A 16,798-nucleotide genomic window follows, 5' to 3' on the forward strand; every position below is an offset into this window, starting at 1 on the left:
ACAGTTACGGTTCGATACTGAATTTTTCCGCTTGGAATCAGCCATGAGCTTAGAGTTTCGGTTCAAGTGCCAAATTATTCGTTCAAAATGTGAGTATAGAGCTTGGAATTCGGCACAATTCAAGAATTTTCTGATCTGAATCAGTTTTCGGTTCAAAATTTTGGAAAATTCCTACAACAATTTCAAGTCCTGAACTTTTCGTGCAGAATCAATTTAGAGCCTGGAATTCGCTAAAAGTTTTGAATTTCCCGTTTGAAATCATTTTTGATCCTGGCATTTCGGTTCAAGTCCCAAAGTTTCTTTTCTGAATCAATTTTGAGTTTAGAATTTCGGTTCAACTCCTGAACTTCATGTTCGGAGTTTCGAACAAAGTCCCGAATTTTGCATTCAGAATCGTTCTTTCATCCGAGAATTTAGATTCAAGAGCCAAAATTTTGATTATAATCATTTTTGAGCTTGGAACTTCGATTCAAGCGCCAAATTTTCCAGTTAGAACCTAGAATTTCGAATCAACTTCCGAATTTTTCGTTCAGAATCAGCTTCTAGCCAACTCGAGTTCGACTTCCGATATGAGAAAAAGGCATAAGGTGCCGTTCAAATATTACGTCAGAAAATTTTTAGCCATTTTTGACCCCCTCCCCCGTTATCAAAAGTCAGCAAAACTCTGACACCCCCCCTCCTCCTTGTCAGCACTGCCCAAGCCGACGAGGGAAAACGCGTGATCCCGTACCTGGCCTGGCCACGGCGGAGGGCTCACCCAAGCCAACACCCCCAACAAACCAACGAGGGAAGACGTGGTCCAGGATCTGGCCTGGCCACTGAGGAGGGCTCACCCGAGCCAACAAGGAAAGACGCGTGGTCCAGGACCTGGCCTCGCCACGGCGGAGGCCCACCCGAGCCAACAAGCCAATGAGGGAAAACGTGGTTCAGGACCTGGCGCTTGGCCACAGAGAGCCAACAAAGGGCTCAAGCTCAATAGAGCTAAAAAGACATCAGAAGAGCTCATCGGAATAAATTGTATATTGTATAATAGAAATATTTAACAAAAATCTGTATATACTTTTTTTTTAATAATGTGCTTTTATATTCATGTTCATGTATTTTATGTGCATAATAAAGCACCCGACACCACCCAGCCCCTCACCCGGGGCAATGGCTAAAATTGACAATGGTCGGTAGAGCCTGGGCGGTGCACGGTATGAAATGAAAAAATGTAATGTCAGTACTGCCCCCTACATCCTAACGCATATTTGTGGGATCAGAAACGTATGCGGGAGGGTGGGGGGTCATAAGGGTACGTGCGCCCCCCCCCCAGACGTAAAAAAAATATTTGTTCAATTCAAAAAAAAAATTTTAACATTAAAATTTTGAAAGAAAACACCTTTGATACGTTATTACAATCAATTTCAGTTAGTTTCAATCTTTAAGAAATTCATTGCGACCCACCCTCTAAGCCATATAATGATAAACACCTTGACCCGCGGACCAAATGTGGCCCTGAAGGTTATCTGATGTGGCTTGCCCCCTCCTTTCTAATCTTGTAAAAATGAACTAAGCGGGACATTTACAAATCGTTTAAATGAACCGTGGCACGATTCCAGAGCATCTAAGTGACCCGTCGCGCATTTTCAAGATCCGGACATTGAACATTGAAGGACCGGACCCGGACAGTGGCACATTTAGAGCTCCCTTGAGTGACATGTGACGTAGTTTTAGAGCACTTAAGTGGTCCCCGAGTGCGGTGCTACATCACTCAAGTTTCCCGCGGCATATTCTCAGATTATTTAAGTGATCCGTGGCATATAATTACGGATCACTTGAGTGATGTGTGGCACAGTTCCAGAGCACTTAAGCGGCCCGGACATATTTCCAGACCACTTGAAGGATCCGTGAAACATTTAAAGATCACTAAAGTGGCTCTGTAGGGGATTTATCATTAGGGAGAATGTTAGTTCAGGTGCCCACAAACTAGCGGAAGATTCTTCTTGTTTTTGGTGCACCCGGTAGAGATGCCATTAAGAATATTTCATATTTTCATAAAGGGTGGTTGATGGCGTAAACGTCATCCAAACCTCCTCCTTGTCACCAAAAGTCAGCAAATCGGAAACCCCCGCCCCCCATCGATGCTGAATGACCCCTAATGTGGTCATTAAATGATTCTTCTCCCCTCGAATAATAACTTGACCCGTGGGCTCAAATTGAATATCCAAGTCTCGAGCGGCTTCCCGTGGAGTCGTATCATTTTGGACGCATGTGTCCTGGGGGTCGATCCCTTAAGATACCCTTGGAAGCAAGGCTCAAGAGAGATCAATCAAAGGGCACGTGTCCTAGCAATTATGCCGTCATTTACATTCCTATCCCGTGTATGGAAGGGAAAAAACAACACCAAAATGGCGAAGCCATTGGTTTCTTTGGATACGCACCGGTGAGCGTAAAAATGGCCGACGCTCTTTACACACACACACAAGCGTGATTAAATCTATTTCTATAGAAGAGTCCATTGTTCGAGTGTTTCTCTCGACACGCGGCGTCACGGTTTGGAACCCCGTGCAGTCACTTTCTCTTCTTTTGTCATTAAACGAAAGTCACACCCCCTTTGTGTCATCATCGTTTTTTTCGGCATCATCAGCAAGGATAACGCACCGCGAGTTTTGCAACAGAAAGGCCATTGCTCGAGATCCTACGGTACGGGCCTTTAACCAAAGACCCCCGAGGATTTTATTTTTGGATCTGCAAGGTGGCTTGATCGGGGACGCCGGAGGGGAGAGGGCGGACTTCCAGATCAGATTCTGTAAATGACACGCGTCGCAGTTTCAGATTATTTAGGGGGCTCGCGGCGCATTTCCAGTTCCCTTAAGTGATCCGCGTCGTAGTTTCATATTATTTAGCGGGCTCGAGGCGCATTTCCAGTTCCCTTAAGTGACCCGCGTCGTAGTTTCATATTATTTAGCGGGCTCGAGGCGCATTTCCAGTTCCCTTAAGTGATCCGCGTCGTAGTTTCACATTATTTAGCGGGCTCGAGGCGCATTTCCAGTTCCCTTAAGTGATCCGCGTCGTAGTTTCATATTATTTAGCGGGCTCGAGGCGCATTTCCAGTTCCCTTAAGTGATCCGCGTCGTAGTTTCACATTATTTAGCGGGCTCGAGGCGCATTTCCAGTTCCCTTAAGTGACCCGCGTCGTAGTTTCATATTATTTAGCGGGCTCGCGGCGCATTTCCAGTTCCCTTAAGTGACCCGCGTCGTAGTTTATTTAGCGGGCTCGCGGTGCACTTCGAGTTCCCTTAAGTGACCCGCGTTGTAGTTTATTTAGGGGCTCGCGGCGCATTTCTAAATTCCTTAAGTGATACGCGTCGTAGTTTCATATTATTTAGCGGGCTCGCGGCGCATTTCCAGTTCCTTTAAGTGACCCGCGTCGTAGTTTATTTAGCGGGCTCGCGGTGCACTTCGAGTTCCCTTAAGTGACCCGCGTCGTAGTTTATTTAGCGGGCTCGCGGTGCACTTCGAGTTCCCTTAAGTGACCCGCGTTGTAGTTTATTTAGGGGCTCGCGGCGCATTTCTAAATTCCTTAAGTGATACGCGTCGCAGTTTCATATTATTTAGCGGGCTCGCGGCGCATTTCCAGTTCCCTTAAGTGACCCGCGTTGTAGTTTATTTAGGGGCTCGCGGCGCATTTCCAGTTCCCTTAAGTAACACGCGTCGCAGTTTATTTAGGGCTCGCGACGCATTTCCAAATCCCTTAAGTGGCGCGTTCTCAAACCAGTGAAGTAACCTGAGCTGTTCTGAAGGATGAGCACCCTTGTTTAAAGCGTTTGGTCATAATCAATGTGAACATTTCGAGTTCTCCTAAAGAGCGTGCAACTTTTAGGAGAGTGTGGGCCACTTCGTTGATTTGAGAACGTGCCCTGGGAATTTAATTAAGTGCTCTTAAACAGCACCGCAGGTTACTTGAGCGATCTGGAACTGTGTCACGGGTCACATAAGTGACCTGTAAATGTGCCGCGTGTTACTTTAGGGATTTATAAATGTGCTGCGGGCCGCTTGGATGATCTGGGATTGTGGCGCGGGACACTAAAATAACCTCGAAATATGCCGCGGGCTGCTTTGGACGACCGGTAAATGCGCCCCCGTGTCGATTAAATGATCTTAAATGCGTGCTGCTTAAGTTCTCTGGAAATGTGTCGAGGGCCGCTCGTGTGATTTGGGAACAGTACCGTCTTAACGCATGGGCACGGGAGGCCTTGAAGGCAGAGGGGGCCTCACCATAATAATATTTCCGAGTTTAAGCGTGTAATTTTTTTACGCAGATGTACATTTGTAAGCAGTCATTCGTGTCAGGTAGAGGGGCCTCAAAAAAATCATCTCGCGCGGGGCACTAAAGATTACCCTGTCTCGGAATGTGATGTGTCACGGAAGTGACGATAACTGCACCGCGGGTCACTTGAGTGACCTGAACGCTTAGCTCATTCGTACAAAATTAGTTTTGAAGTCACGGGTCACATCAAATGACTCCGAGGGCCACGTTTGGTCAGCGGGTGATGAGTTGGGAGCATGCACGCTCTAATAAATATCTCCCCCGGGCCCCTGATATCATTCATACGGGGCCGCGAGTGATTAGCAGTTTTATTTTTCCTCTTTCATTTTCCGTTGGTCGTGTGTTTGACCGGGCCTCCGACTCACAAAAATGAATGAAACCGGGCCGCGGGCTTGAAAAATGTTGAGAACCACTGCTCTATAGAGCCACTTTGGTGACCTCTAAATGTTCCGCTGATCCTTTAAGTTATCTGAAACTATGCCGCGGATCACTTCAGTAATATGGGAATGCGTCACGGGTGTTTTTAGTGACGTGGAATTGCACTGCGGGCCGCTTAAGTGTTCTAAAACTGTGCCACATGTCACTTAATAGATCTCTGAATAAATCCACGGACCGCTTAAATAATAAGCAGGAAAATACGGTACATACACGGTATCGGGCGAGGTTTGGAGGGGCTACCTTTTAGCCATGGCCCGACATCCTAGAGCAGGGCCCCTAGGCTGGGATCTTTTGCCCCCCCCCCCGACCACACTTTCACGGGCCCCTTTATGATGAATTTATAGCGTGTTAAAGCAAAAAAATGGCGAAAATCGTCCCGGGCCCTAGGGCTGGAGCCTTGTCAGCCCACTCTTTGTGGGGGCCATGCTTTTAGCCACGATAACGGGCCCCAAACGCAGGGCCAGCAAACGTTTGAGCGTTTCCCCCCTCCCTAAGCATTCCCTGAGGCAGAGTTATGGCTTGGCCGAAAAATTCACCGACAATAGTTCGACATGAGCGAATGAGTGACTGAATGAGCAAGTGAACGAGTGAGTGAACAAGTGAAAGAGTGAGTGAGCAAATGATTCACTGAAAGTGTAAAAATGAATCAGCGAGTGTGCTAATGAGTCAGTGAGTGAGCTAATCAACCAATGAGTGAGTTGATGAGTCAGTAAATGGTACAGCAGTTAGTGAGTGAGTGACAGAGTGAGCGAGTGACAGAATGAGGGACCTAGTGAGTGAATGCGTGGCCTGGTCATTTAGTGTGTGGCAGAGTGAGCGAGACCTAGTCAGTAAGTGAACGATCTGGTGATTGAGCACCGTAACAGAGTGAATGACCTCATTAGTGACCTGATGAGTTGTGATAGAATGATTTAGTCAGACAGTAACAGAGTGAGTGACCTAAATAGGGAGCGAGAGAGTGACCGAGTGACATGGTGAGCGACATTCTGAGTGAGTGACCTAGAGAGTAAGTGAGTGAGTTATGTGTAATGAGTGATTCTCTAACTCATTTTCTCACTCACTGACTGAGCGAAACCGGCCTAAACTAGGCCCGTCATTTAGGGCGGGGGGGGCGTTGCCCCTCCCCTGGTTTTCGAAAATACACTAAAAATGGTATATATATATATATATATACACACACATTGAGTACTTGTGCCCCCCCCCCCCGGAAAAAGTTGAAATGACGGCCCTGGGCCTAGAGCTAGCTCTAGTGATGATTTCAATCTTTCAATGCAATTTGTACAAGGTGTTTACTTGGGACGTTGATCAAGAGTGCTCGCGAGCACGAAATCAGACACGACAATCGAGCACTTTAGGTGCTTCAGGGAGCACCGTGGTGCTCGCGAGCAACGGGTCGAAGATGCCTGACCTACAGAAAGCTACAGTTGATATTGTTCGACGATCGATCCTAGACCGTAGAGCACATGTAATATTTCAGTATCCAAGTTTTATAAAAACACCTGTTACAAAATTGATAAAAGGTATCAGTTTAGAGTCTGGAATTCGGTTCTAGTTACAAATTTTCTGTCCAAAATCGGTTTTGAGCCAAGAATTTCGGTTAACGTCCCGATTTTTTTCTCTATCGAAAATCAGTTTTTGGCCTAGAGATAGCAGGCCTCCGCAGTCTGCTTGTGACGTCAGTAAGTAGTCCATTTTCCCCTCCGAATATTCAGGGGAAAAATGTTCCCTGCTCGTGCCGCAGTATCATCGTTGTGAGGAAAAGAAATTATCGGGCTCAGAATTGGCGATTTCTATGCCTCACATCCAATCACTATGCAGTATTTGTGAGCCAATCAGGAAGATTCTACGCCAAAATAAGAAGAAACGAAATAGGATGTTGTGTTTCAAAATGTGGCAAACTTGCTAGGCAGAGGCCTATCTCTAGGAGGTGCTGGATCAAGTCCGGGAATAAAGGCTTATATCCCGGGAGGGACAGAGCCTGGGTCGTGTCTGGTCTGTCGTATCAAGTCCGGAATTTTTCGTTTAGGAGCCTAAAGTTTCGGTTCAGGTTCCAAATTATTCGTTCAAAATTACTTTCTGAGCCTAGATTTTCGGTTTAGGTGCCAATTTTTTTCACTCAGAATCAGTTTAAATGCTTGAGTTTCGGTTAAAGTCCCGAATATTTTATCCAGAATCAGTTTTGAACCTTGAGTATCGATTAAAGTGCGAAATTAGTGATACAAAAACCAGTTTAGAGCCTAGAATTTTGGTTCGAGCCCTAAAATCAGTTTTAAGGCTGGAATTTCGGGACAAGTCGCGAATTTTCCGTTTAGAATCAGTTTTGAGCTCAGAATATTGGTAGGATGTGCCTAATTATTCGTTCAGAATCACTTTTAAGCCTAGAATTTGGGTGCAAAGGTACTCACCTTGTTCAAACAGGTCAATAAGGTAGTAGTAATCGTTGTCGAAGATCCACCGGCAGTTCTTGAAGTTGTTGTTGTACCTCAGGAAAGCGGACTCCTTGTAGGTCGTGTAGCACAGTTCCCATAGACCGACCCTGTGGAACCTCTGGTAGGGCAACAGGTTGTCGGACTTCAACCAGTAAGGGGTCGCGAAGGCTATCGCGATCAGCAGCAGCGCCATCAGCAGGAAGAACCTTGCGACGACGAGGATACCTCTGTAACTCATGGCTCGAACAGTATACTGAGCACTGTTAGATATATCCGAATGTGTGTGTGTGTCTCTCTCTATTGAAGGTGTCTCCGATTTCTGCAACGTCACTCACAGACGACACATACGCACATGTACACAGCTCTTGAGTGTGTCACCGGGTCGAAAGAAATACGATTCCTTCACGCACCAGTTTCGTTTCCTCTTTCTAGATGGCTTCCACCCCTGGAAAAGATAAAACAAATCGAATAAGTTGTAGGCTAGGCCACAGAGCCGAGACGCGTCAGCCATTCATAAGATAGCGTCTTTGTCATCACGTGACTATTCACAACGGGATTAGATTCATGTTTCATACAGATGAGTATTTACCGGGGCTTAGCGGGCTATAGCACAGGCCAGCCTGTTCAGAGGGGCTGCAAATATGCGGAATGAGTGGTCAAGTCGATAGAATAGAATAAAGACATCAAAACAATAATTTCACCTGTGCCTAGGGAGTGAGTGACCAAAAGAATGACGAAGAGAGTTTGCAAGCATGGTAGCAGACGAAAGAGTGACCGAGAAAGCAATGGATTAGGTCAGTGAGTCACCAAAAGAGTTACATAAAGAGTTTGCAAGTATGTGAGTGACCAAAACAGTGCAAGCACGGACCATATCATACCAGCCGAGAACAGTCCAGGCCACATCATCTATTAGAAATATTTGCCAGAGGCTAGACTGAGGGACCAAAAAAGTGACCGTGGGATGCAGGGTATCATATCAGTGAATAGACCTCGAGAGTGAGCGACCAAAAGAGTGACCTAGAGCGTGTGCAAGCATGTGAGTGGCCAAAACGGTGTGCAAACAAATGAATGACCAGAGAGTAACCTATAAAATGTGTAAGTGTGGGAATGACCAAAAGAGTAATCTAGAGAGTAAAGGGCCAGGTCAGTGAGTGGCAAGAAGAGTAACCAAGAAAGTATGTGACCATGGGAATGATCAAAATAGTGACTTTGTGCAATCATGAGTGCGACCAAAAGAGTTGCTAGAATGGCAATACCGAGAAGAATTGTTCACCTCTCGAGATACTCCTCTCAGGGTTGTTTTTTTTCAGAATTCCAGTCCGAACATGGGCATAAGCACCAGAACCTAGAGCATGCATCCTCAACCCGTTGCTCGCGAGCACGAAGTCGGACACGACCATTCACTTTTGGTGCTCATGAGCACCAAAGCACCGAAGATGACTGACCTAGAGAGTGTGTGCAAGCATACGAGTGACCAAAATAGTGCGCTAGCATGTGAATAACCAAAAGAGTGACCTACAAAATCTGTGAGCAGGGGAATGGCCGAAAGAGTGACCTAGAGAGCAAGGAACCAAAACAATGTACAAGCATTTAAGTACTGACACAACAGTGCGCTCGCATGTGAGTGACCGAAACAATGTGCAAGCAAGCATGTAAATGACCAAAAGAGTGACCTAGAGAGTGTGTGGGCATGGGAGTGACTTAAAGAGCGAGTGACAAAAAGAGAGTTTCAAAAACAGAGTTGCATTTGCAGGGGAGAGCAAAGCGGGTTATAGTCCAGGGCGGCGAATTCGAGGAATGACTGGCCAAGAAAATTAGACTAAAATGGGAGAAGAGCGGAAAAAATTCGTGAAGCGCCCCCAGGCGGCAAAGCCATAGAATACGCCTCTGGTGCAACTCATCGGGTTTGAGTTCTGGATATCTCTCTCTCTCTCTCTTTCTGGAGCGTTTTTCCTGCACATCCCGGATACTTCTTCGAAGCTTATTCCAGCGCAACTCATTTTTCGGATACGTCACTGGAGGGTGCACTTCCAAGTCATCAGAAGAATGAAGTTGACGTAGCAAGTAAGTAAACGAAAACGTGTCCTGGATCAAAATTAGCAACACTTTCCACGCGCAAGCGTTCCGGAAAAGTGTCCGGATATCCGTTAAGGAGAGAGAAGTATTTCTTTAGAGTTATCGGAAATCGTTTCGAGCGGGTAGGTGTTCGGAATCAGAACCATAATGCTTTTGGTAGGAAAGGTTCGGGTATGTCGAGTACGGCCAGACTTAAAGCAAGTGCGAAGGGCGCAGCCGCTCCGGGCCGCTAAATGCCAGGGGTCGCAAAACGGAATGAAAATACTTTGATTAAATGACTTCTTATCAAAGCAATATCTCAAAATTCTTTCGAAGACAAGGAACCTACGAGTCTATGGTTTCGACAGAATCCCCTTCGATTATCCAGGGCATTGAGTTCGGCTTCTAGGCAATTTGGGGCTGCTTTTATAGAGTGTTCCTTGAGACAGAGGCATCGGGAGAGACCTTAATAATAATAAAAAAAAGGGCAGCCAATTTCGTGGCCCTGAGCAAGTGCCCAGTTTGCCAATACGAGAAACAGGCGCTACTCCCAGCCAAGAGTACACGCCGATTTGATGCTCCGGGTGCTGGACCAGAAAGGGGTGTGCATTCTTCATTTAACGACGTATTTTAAAACTACGGGGGTAAGGGGGGGGGGGCAACATGCACGATTATCCCCAGCTGAAAGAATATTTGGTTATAGCTCTGGGTATATGATCCCTTTGCTGTGATCTTTGGCGGGCGTTAAGACATGTTTTTCATATGCCCCTCTATAGTGAATTTATAAAGGTGCGTATACACTAGCGCGCTGATCTTGCAACGCGCAACCCCCGGCAGCGGTTCTATATGAATTCCTTTCTTTCCTTTGTGTTCGTTGAAAACCCGATTCCTGATGGATCCAGAGAAAACAGCTCAAGAATTGTTCACAACACCGTCAGTGCCGTCTTAACGCATGGACCCACCCGAGGGCCTCAGGAGAAGAGGGGCCTCACAAAAATGAGATACGGTTGGAAGTTTCTAGAATTTACAAGGTAGGGCCTGATAAAAATCACTTGGCCCGGGGGCCCATGATGTTCTTAAGACGGCCCTGAACACCGTACAAATTACTGAACAACCAATTGCGAATGCTTTCATTGCATGATCTGCGCGCTAGTGTATCCGCGCTTTAAAGTCAAGGAACAAAATTAATAAGAATCGTCGCTTCCACCGGGCTGGAGCCCCGTCAGACCCCCACCCTCTTGGAGGGACATGATTATACAGTAGTGGTTCCCAGCCTTCTCAATTTAGCACGACACATAACAAGTATTACACAGAAACAAACTTCACGTCAGGTTTCACTACGCGTACACACACATTCCCGCATGTACCAATTCGTTAGAGGTTCCACAGAGGAATATGGACGAGGTGCATGTGTGGTTTATACAAATACAAATACAAATACAACGCCACAACAGGCAAAATGCCCAACGAGGTGGCTGATAAAAAGATGCCCATAAAAATATGGATGTCATATGTTTCAAAAATACAGCAACCCCATTAAAAATGCAATTAACACAAATTATAAACAATATATACACATGATAAAATATTATACAATGCCCATAAAGAATACTTATGGTTGTCTTATTCTAAGTATGGAAAGAGCTTCTCGATTTACCCCAACATGTTTATCGTATTTCTTTTTAAACGTGTCAATTGTGTTACAATTTACTACCTCCGGGGGTAAGCTATTCCATTTATTAACAACCCTATTAGAGAAAAATTCCCTGCGACACCATAACCTTGCATTGTCCCTCACCAATCGATACTGGTGTCCCCTTGTAAAAGCGGTTGATTGGCGGTGTACTAAAAGTTCATGGTCCATCCTATCCATCCCATTGAAAATTTTGAACACTTCGATCATATCTCCTCGACACCTGCGTTCCTCCAATGTAAACATATTCAAAAAAATGAAGTCTCTCTTCATAACTCAAGCCCTGTGTGCCAATAAGGACACGCGTAGCTCTTCTCTGCACCCCTTCAATCAAGTCTATGTCCCTCTGTAGGTATGGTCTCCAAAACCTTACCGCATACTCCAGTCCAGGACGAACTAAGCCTCGAAAAAGCGGAAGAATGACTTTAGGAGAACGCGAAGAGACCTTTTTGAAAATGAGACCAAGCATTCTATTCGCTTTTTTGACAACCGCTGAACAATGTTCAGAAAACCTAAGTCGCTCGTCAATGCGAATTCCCAAATCGGTGACTCTAGTTGCATCCGGGATAGTGACACCATTCAACTCGTAAGATAACCATGGGTTGTTCGAACCAAAATGAGCGACCATGCACTTATCTACGCTAAACGTCATGCCCCATTCATTTGCCCATGCTGCAATCTTGTTTAAGTTGGTCTGGAGCAACTCCCTATCGCTTTCATTCCCGATTACCCCCATTAGCTTCACATCATCTGCGAATTTGCTAGTAATTCCATCGATACCCTGATCGAGTTTGTCGATAAAAAGTGAAAAAAGTATGGGGCCAAGGACACTTCCCTGAGGAACTCCGCTTGTGACGTCTGTCCAACCAGAGAATTCCCCGTTCACCATAACTCGTTGCGACCTATCTCTTAACCACGATTCTATCCAATTCAGCAAGTTGCCCCCTATTCCAATCTCGTGTAAACGCTTCAAGAGTTTGCCATGTTGGACCCGATCGAATGCCTTCTGGAAATCAAGGTAAACAACGTCGACATTTTTGCTCTTACCCAAAGCCTTAGTCACGTAATCATAGAAGCAAAGGAGGTTAGTTACACATGACTTCCCCTTCCTGAACCCATGCTGATTATCCGACAATACATTATTCTCGTCTATCCACTTCACAAACTGCCTTTTGATGATAATTTCCAAAATTTTCGAGAGGGAGCTCGTCAAGCTCACTGGACGATAATTAGACACTACCTCTCTACTACCCTTCTTAAATATCGGAACAACGTTAGCAAGTTTCCAATCTCTCGGGACGATACCCTCAGCAACACTACTACTGAATATCTGTGCGACTGGCCCCAACAATTCATTAGCACCTTCCCTGAGAACCCTGGGATAGATATCATCTGGTCCTGGTGCTTTGCTTGCACATACATTTCTTAGAAGATTTAGGACCTCCACGTCTTCTACTTGAATATCGTTGAGGGTTTTATTACCCCATGCAACACCCGTATATCGAATATCATTATCTCCATTAAAAACCGACGCGAAAAAGTCATTGAAAGCACTACACATGCCTACATTGCTCTCTACCTTAGAGCCTCCTATCGAGAGGGGGCCAACTGTCCCCTTACATCCATTATTGACGTATCGAAAAAATGATTTTGGGTCAGAGCCAATGTTATCTGCCAACCTAGATTCAACTTCCTTTTTACTATCTCTTATCGCTTTCTTCAACAGTCTTCTTTTATCAGTAAACAATGATAGGTCACCTCGTCTACTTTTATATTCTCTGAATGCTCTTTTCTTTTCAAGATAAAGGTTCCGCACGCTATCCGTGAACCATAGAGGGTGTGATGTACAAACACGCTTTTTTCGAACAAAGGGTATGACGTCGTGCAAAACAGAGGACAGCTTCGTACTAAATTCTTCCCATTGACTTACCACCCCTACTGATTCCAACCGGTCTTTGAAAACTTCCGCTAACCTTCTTCTCAAAACATCAAAGTTAGTTCTCCGAAAACAGGGAACCAGTCTTTTGTTATCAACCTTACCCGAAGAAAAGTTACAGTGAAATCTGACGATACGATGATCACTGGAAGAAAACTCTTCCCCCACCGAAACATGTTCAACTAGATCCTCAGAACTAGTAAGAACTAAATCCAAAATAGCAGTACCCCTAGTGGCTTCTGATACATGCTGATACAAAAAATTTTCGAGCACCAACTTAAGAAAGTCTCTTTCATACTGATTTCCAGATGAAAGGTTCTCCCAATCAATACCCGGGTAATTGAAATCCCCTAGTATGAGAACCCTCTTTCGCTTACACATGTAGGAAATTTCATCATGCATTTTGGCAATGTAGTTTTGATCCCTATTCGGTGGATTGTAACAAACCCCAACAATAAGCTTATGACATCTTTTGCTCTCAAGTTCAACCCATATGGTTTCAATATCACTTCTCTGCACGTTACACTCTCTAGCCTTCAAACAGGATTTCACGTATATCAACACTCCACACCCTTTCCTATCAGATCTATTTCTCAAAAAAGTATCGTATCCTGAGATGTGTAAGAAAGATTCATCCCCATCGTTTGCCCAAGATTCTGTAATGGCTATAAGATCCAAGCCCTCCACAACTATCATAGTTTCTAAAAAATCTTTCTTATTACCCAAGCTCCTGGCATTTATTAACACACATTTTAATTTGCCCGGTGGTTTGTTGTCAATCGAGAAGCCATCCAAGTCAGAGGTGGGTAATTTCAAGTCAGTACTGTTGTGATTATCATTAACTAACCCGCATTCCCGACTACGTGGTCTGGGAGTAAAAAACTGACCTAAGACTATCGTAAACCTCCCAGACCCCACTCTTATTTAGATGGATCCAATCCGAACGAAGCCACCTATCGGTAAATGCGGGAAGCTCCAAGAACGTGACCCCAAGTGAGGAGCAAATGTCCTTCAGGCCTATATTAAATTGGTGGATCCTACTCCTATATCCCCTACTACCCCTTGGCAGCACTGGAATCACTGCCACATCTGAACCCCCCTCCCTAGCGGATAATAGTAAATCCCGGTATTCTGACAGAGACTCACTAATATTCGCTCCTACCTGATTTGTTCCCACCCACAGAATCACCCGCAAGGGTAACTTTCGGCGATGAAAAACGTCTCGAACGTTGCCAATCTTCCCCCCAGGAAGACAACAGCGCTCGAAACCCCGAAAATCCCTACACACTCGGTTCCCAAGTTCCCTAACCATAGAATCGCCGATGATTAAACCCCTATCACTATCCCGCTCTACCTCATCTACGACCACCCATTCGCCCTCTAAAATGTCGTTGTTCGTGGAGATTGCTTCTTCATCAACAGGTGGCTCGACGACCAGAGGCTCCGTTATAACCGGGCCCTCTAGCACCCTAACTTTTTCCCGTAAAGCTTCGACCTCGAGTTCCAGCCTTTTCCTAACCAAGCACCCTTTACAATTGAAACTATCAGCTACTATACCCCTAGACCAGGGAAACCTCCCGTCGCAAGCTCTACACAACACTAGTCGAGGTCGAGGCATACTAACACTATTGCTAAAGCTAGATAATAATAATAATACTTAAAAATAGGAAAATGAGAAACGTTAACTGGAAATTAAAATAATGTAAAATACATTACTATGCAAAATATACGTAAGAGATTATACGAAAAAATTACGTAAAGTAGAATGCTCAGCACTAAATCACGAAGAATAAAATAAATATGTATATAAAGAATACAACACCACCCTCTAAAAAAAAGTATTAAGCTACGAAGTACAATTTATACTTATTAGAATTAGCTAACTATCTCCAAACACTAACACTACAACAATAGGCCCAAATGGAAGGAAAACAAAGTTATTGAGAGTACCCGGGAAAAAGTATACACTGTTTGCTAACACTAACGTCCAAAAACCTACGAACTTATATCAAAGAAGCGAGCGAACCTGGCGAAAAAACAACGAAAATGAAACGCGAACGAGAAAAATAAAATTAAGTCGATCGAATATACACAACGAAAATTAAAAAAAATGAGAGCAATATAATAAAAAAAAAAAAAAAAAAACACTTATCTCACAATCCAACGTGCGCTGAAAAAAAGAAAATCACCGCAGAATATGACCCAAAAATAAACAACACTCTAAGTAAAACTCACGAGAACGAAGAAAAACACAAAGAAAGACACAAAATGGCGCACTGGCATGACGGATAATCCTTCGGTAATCCCCCGGCAACGGTTTCGGATAAAACTTCTTCTATTCGTCGGTGAGCGGAGCGCGATAATAGCACGTCCGTTCCCAACGACGGCGAAGACCATAATGTTTAGTAGTAGTAGTAGCCTTCTCAATTGCCCGGAGCACACCTACTGTTTCCCTCTTTGGGCGATAGGCCAAAATTTGTTTCTGTGACTTCTTTTTTTTACTCTAAATAAAGTATCTAATATATAGTTTGATAATCGTCCTCGGGTGTTAAATGGGTGCATGCCAAGGTGCCGAAGATACTACTACTGAGCCGCAACTAGATGCTTGGTCACCCGGGCAAGCGCGCATTTTGACGCCCCCCTTGTAATGTTGAAGGAGAGGTTTCAGAATGAAATTTGCGCCCCCTCGGGTCTAGCGCGCGGGGCACGAGACCCACCTGCTCCCCCCTAGTTGCGGCCCTGACCACACATGCACCTCGTCCATATTCCTCTGCCGAACTTCTAACGAATTGATACGTGTTGGAATGTGTCTATGTGTTGTGAACTTGACGTGAAGCTTGTTTTTGTGTATTGCTTGTTATGTGTAGTGCCGCCATCTGCCACCAAATTTTCCCATTGTGACTGAAGTGTAATGACTAGAGCCCGGATTATATGCACTAAAAAAGTGGCAAAATATGCTCTAAAAATATGCAAATATGCACTTAAAAATGTAAAAATATGCACTTAAAAATGCAAAAATATGCACTTAAAAATGCAAAAATATGCACTTATAAATGCAAAAATAAGCACTTAAAATTTAAAATGTGCACTGAAAATTCCAAAATATGCATTAAACACCCCAGAATATGCATTAGAAATCTTGCAAAAGTCAAAAATTCCGAAATATGTATAAAAAAAGGGAAAACATGCATTAAAAAAGAGAAAATATGCATTAAAAAATACACCATGCGAAAAAAAGCGAATGTGTTTTTAAAATACATGTTTTCTATTAGTGCATATGTATTTCATTTTTACCAAAAAATATCCCCTCATATATATGTATACAGCATATGCAAATAACTTCTACATATTTTTTATTCAGGCATTTTTTTAGTTTTCAGTTTGTTGTAGCTGCTCAATAACGAAAATAGCAGTAATAAAAGAATTTCGACACTATTTCTAAAAACAAAATTAACATTTTGACAAATCTCTAGAAATAGCCTTACAATAAAACAGTTAGTAGTCGTAAAATACTTTATATCGGCGTCCCAACGCCCCTCGCCGAGAGAAATTCAAATCCCGACAGAAATCGCGAAATGCGGCTTATACATGGAAATTGAATTTTTAAATTCGACCGTGTCGGGATTTTGACCTGTCGGGATTCTGACCGTGTCGGGATTCTGACCGTGTCGGGATTTTGACTTGTCAGGATTTCGGCCCTGTCGGGATTTTGACCTGTCGGGATTTCGTCTGTCGGGATTATGACCCACACCCTTTATAAATATGTATTAATTCACTAAATTTCACATACGGGGAAAAAAAATCAATGTTATGAAAATACTATGAACAATATTTATTTGGAAAATTATATAAAAAAAAGTGAGCTTAAGTAAACCTTCAAAAATATGCACTTATACTGGAAATTCTTTGATTTTATGCATTTATATGCATTAATG

At 44.1% G+C, this 16,798-nt stretch overlaps 2 protein-coding genes across 2 annotated transcripts in view; one reads left to right on the top strand and one right to left on the bottom strand.

The window, feature by feature from the left end:
* Positions 1-16,798, top strand: part of LOC149067897 (uncharacterized) — a 346,496-nt gene that overhangs the window by 317,160 nt on the left and 12,538 nt on the right. The window lies entirely within an intron of this gene.
* LOC149067903 (uncharacterized) overlaps positions 1-16,798 on the bottom strand; it is a 40,693-nt gene that overhangs the window by 16,949 nt on the left and 6,946 nt on the right. Inside the window, exon 2 of the mRNA XM_089251981.1 lies at positions 7,156-7,624. Coding sequence (XP_089108107.1) covers positions 7,156-7,417 — 262 coding nt within the window. The 5' untranslated portion in view covers positions 7,418-7,624. The remainder of the gene's footprint in view (positions 1-7,155; positions 7,625-16,798) is intronic.

This window comes from Pholcus phalangioides, unplaced genomic scaffold (genome assembly GCF_987345545.1).
Source record: "Pholcus phalangioides strain wild (caught in Gottingen) unplaced genomic scaffold, Ppha-v1.0 ptg000028l_1, whole genome shotgun sequence".
Classification (NCBI taxonomy): domain Eukaryota; kingdom Metazoa; phylum Arthropoda; class Arachnida; order Araneae; family Pholcidae; genus Pholcus; species Pholcus phalangioides.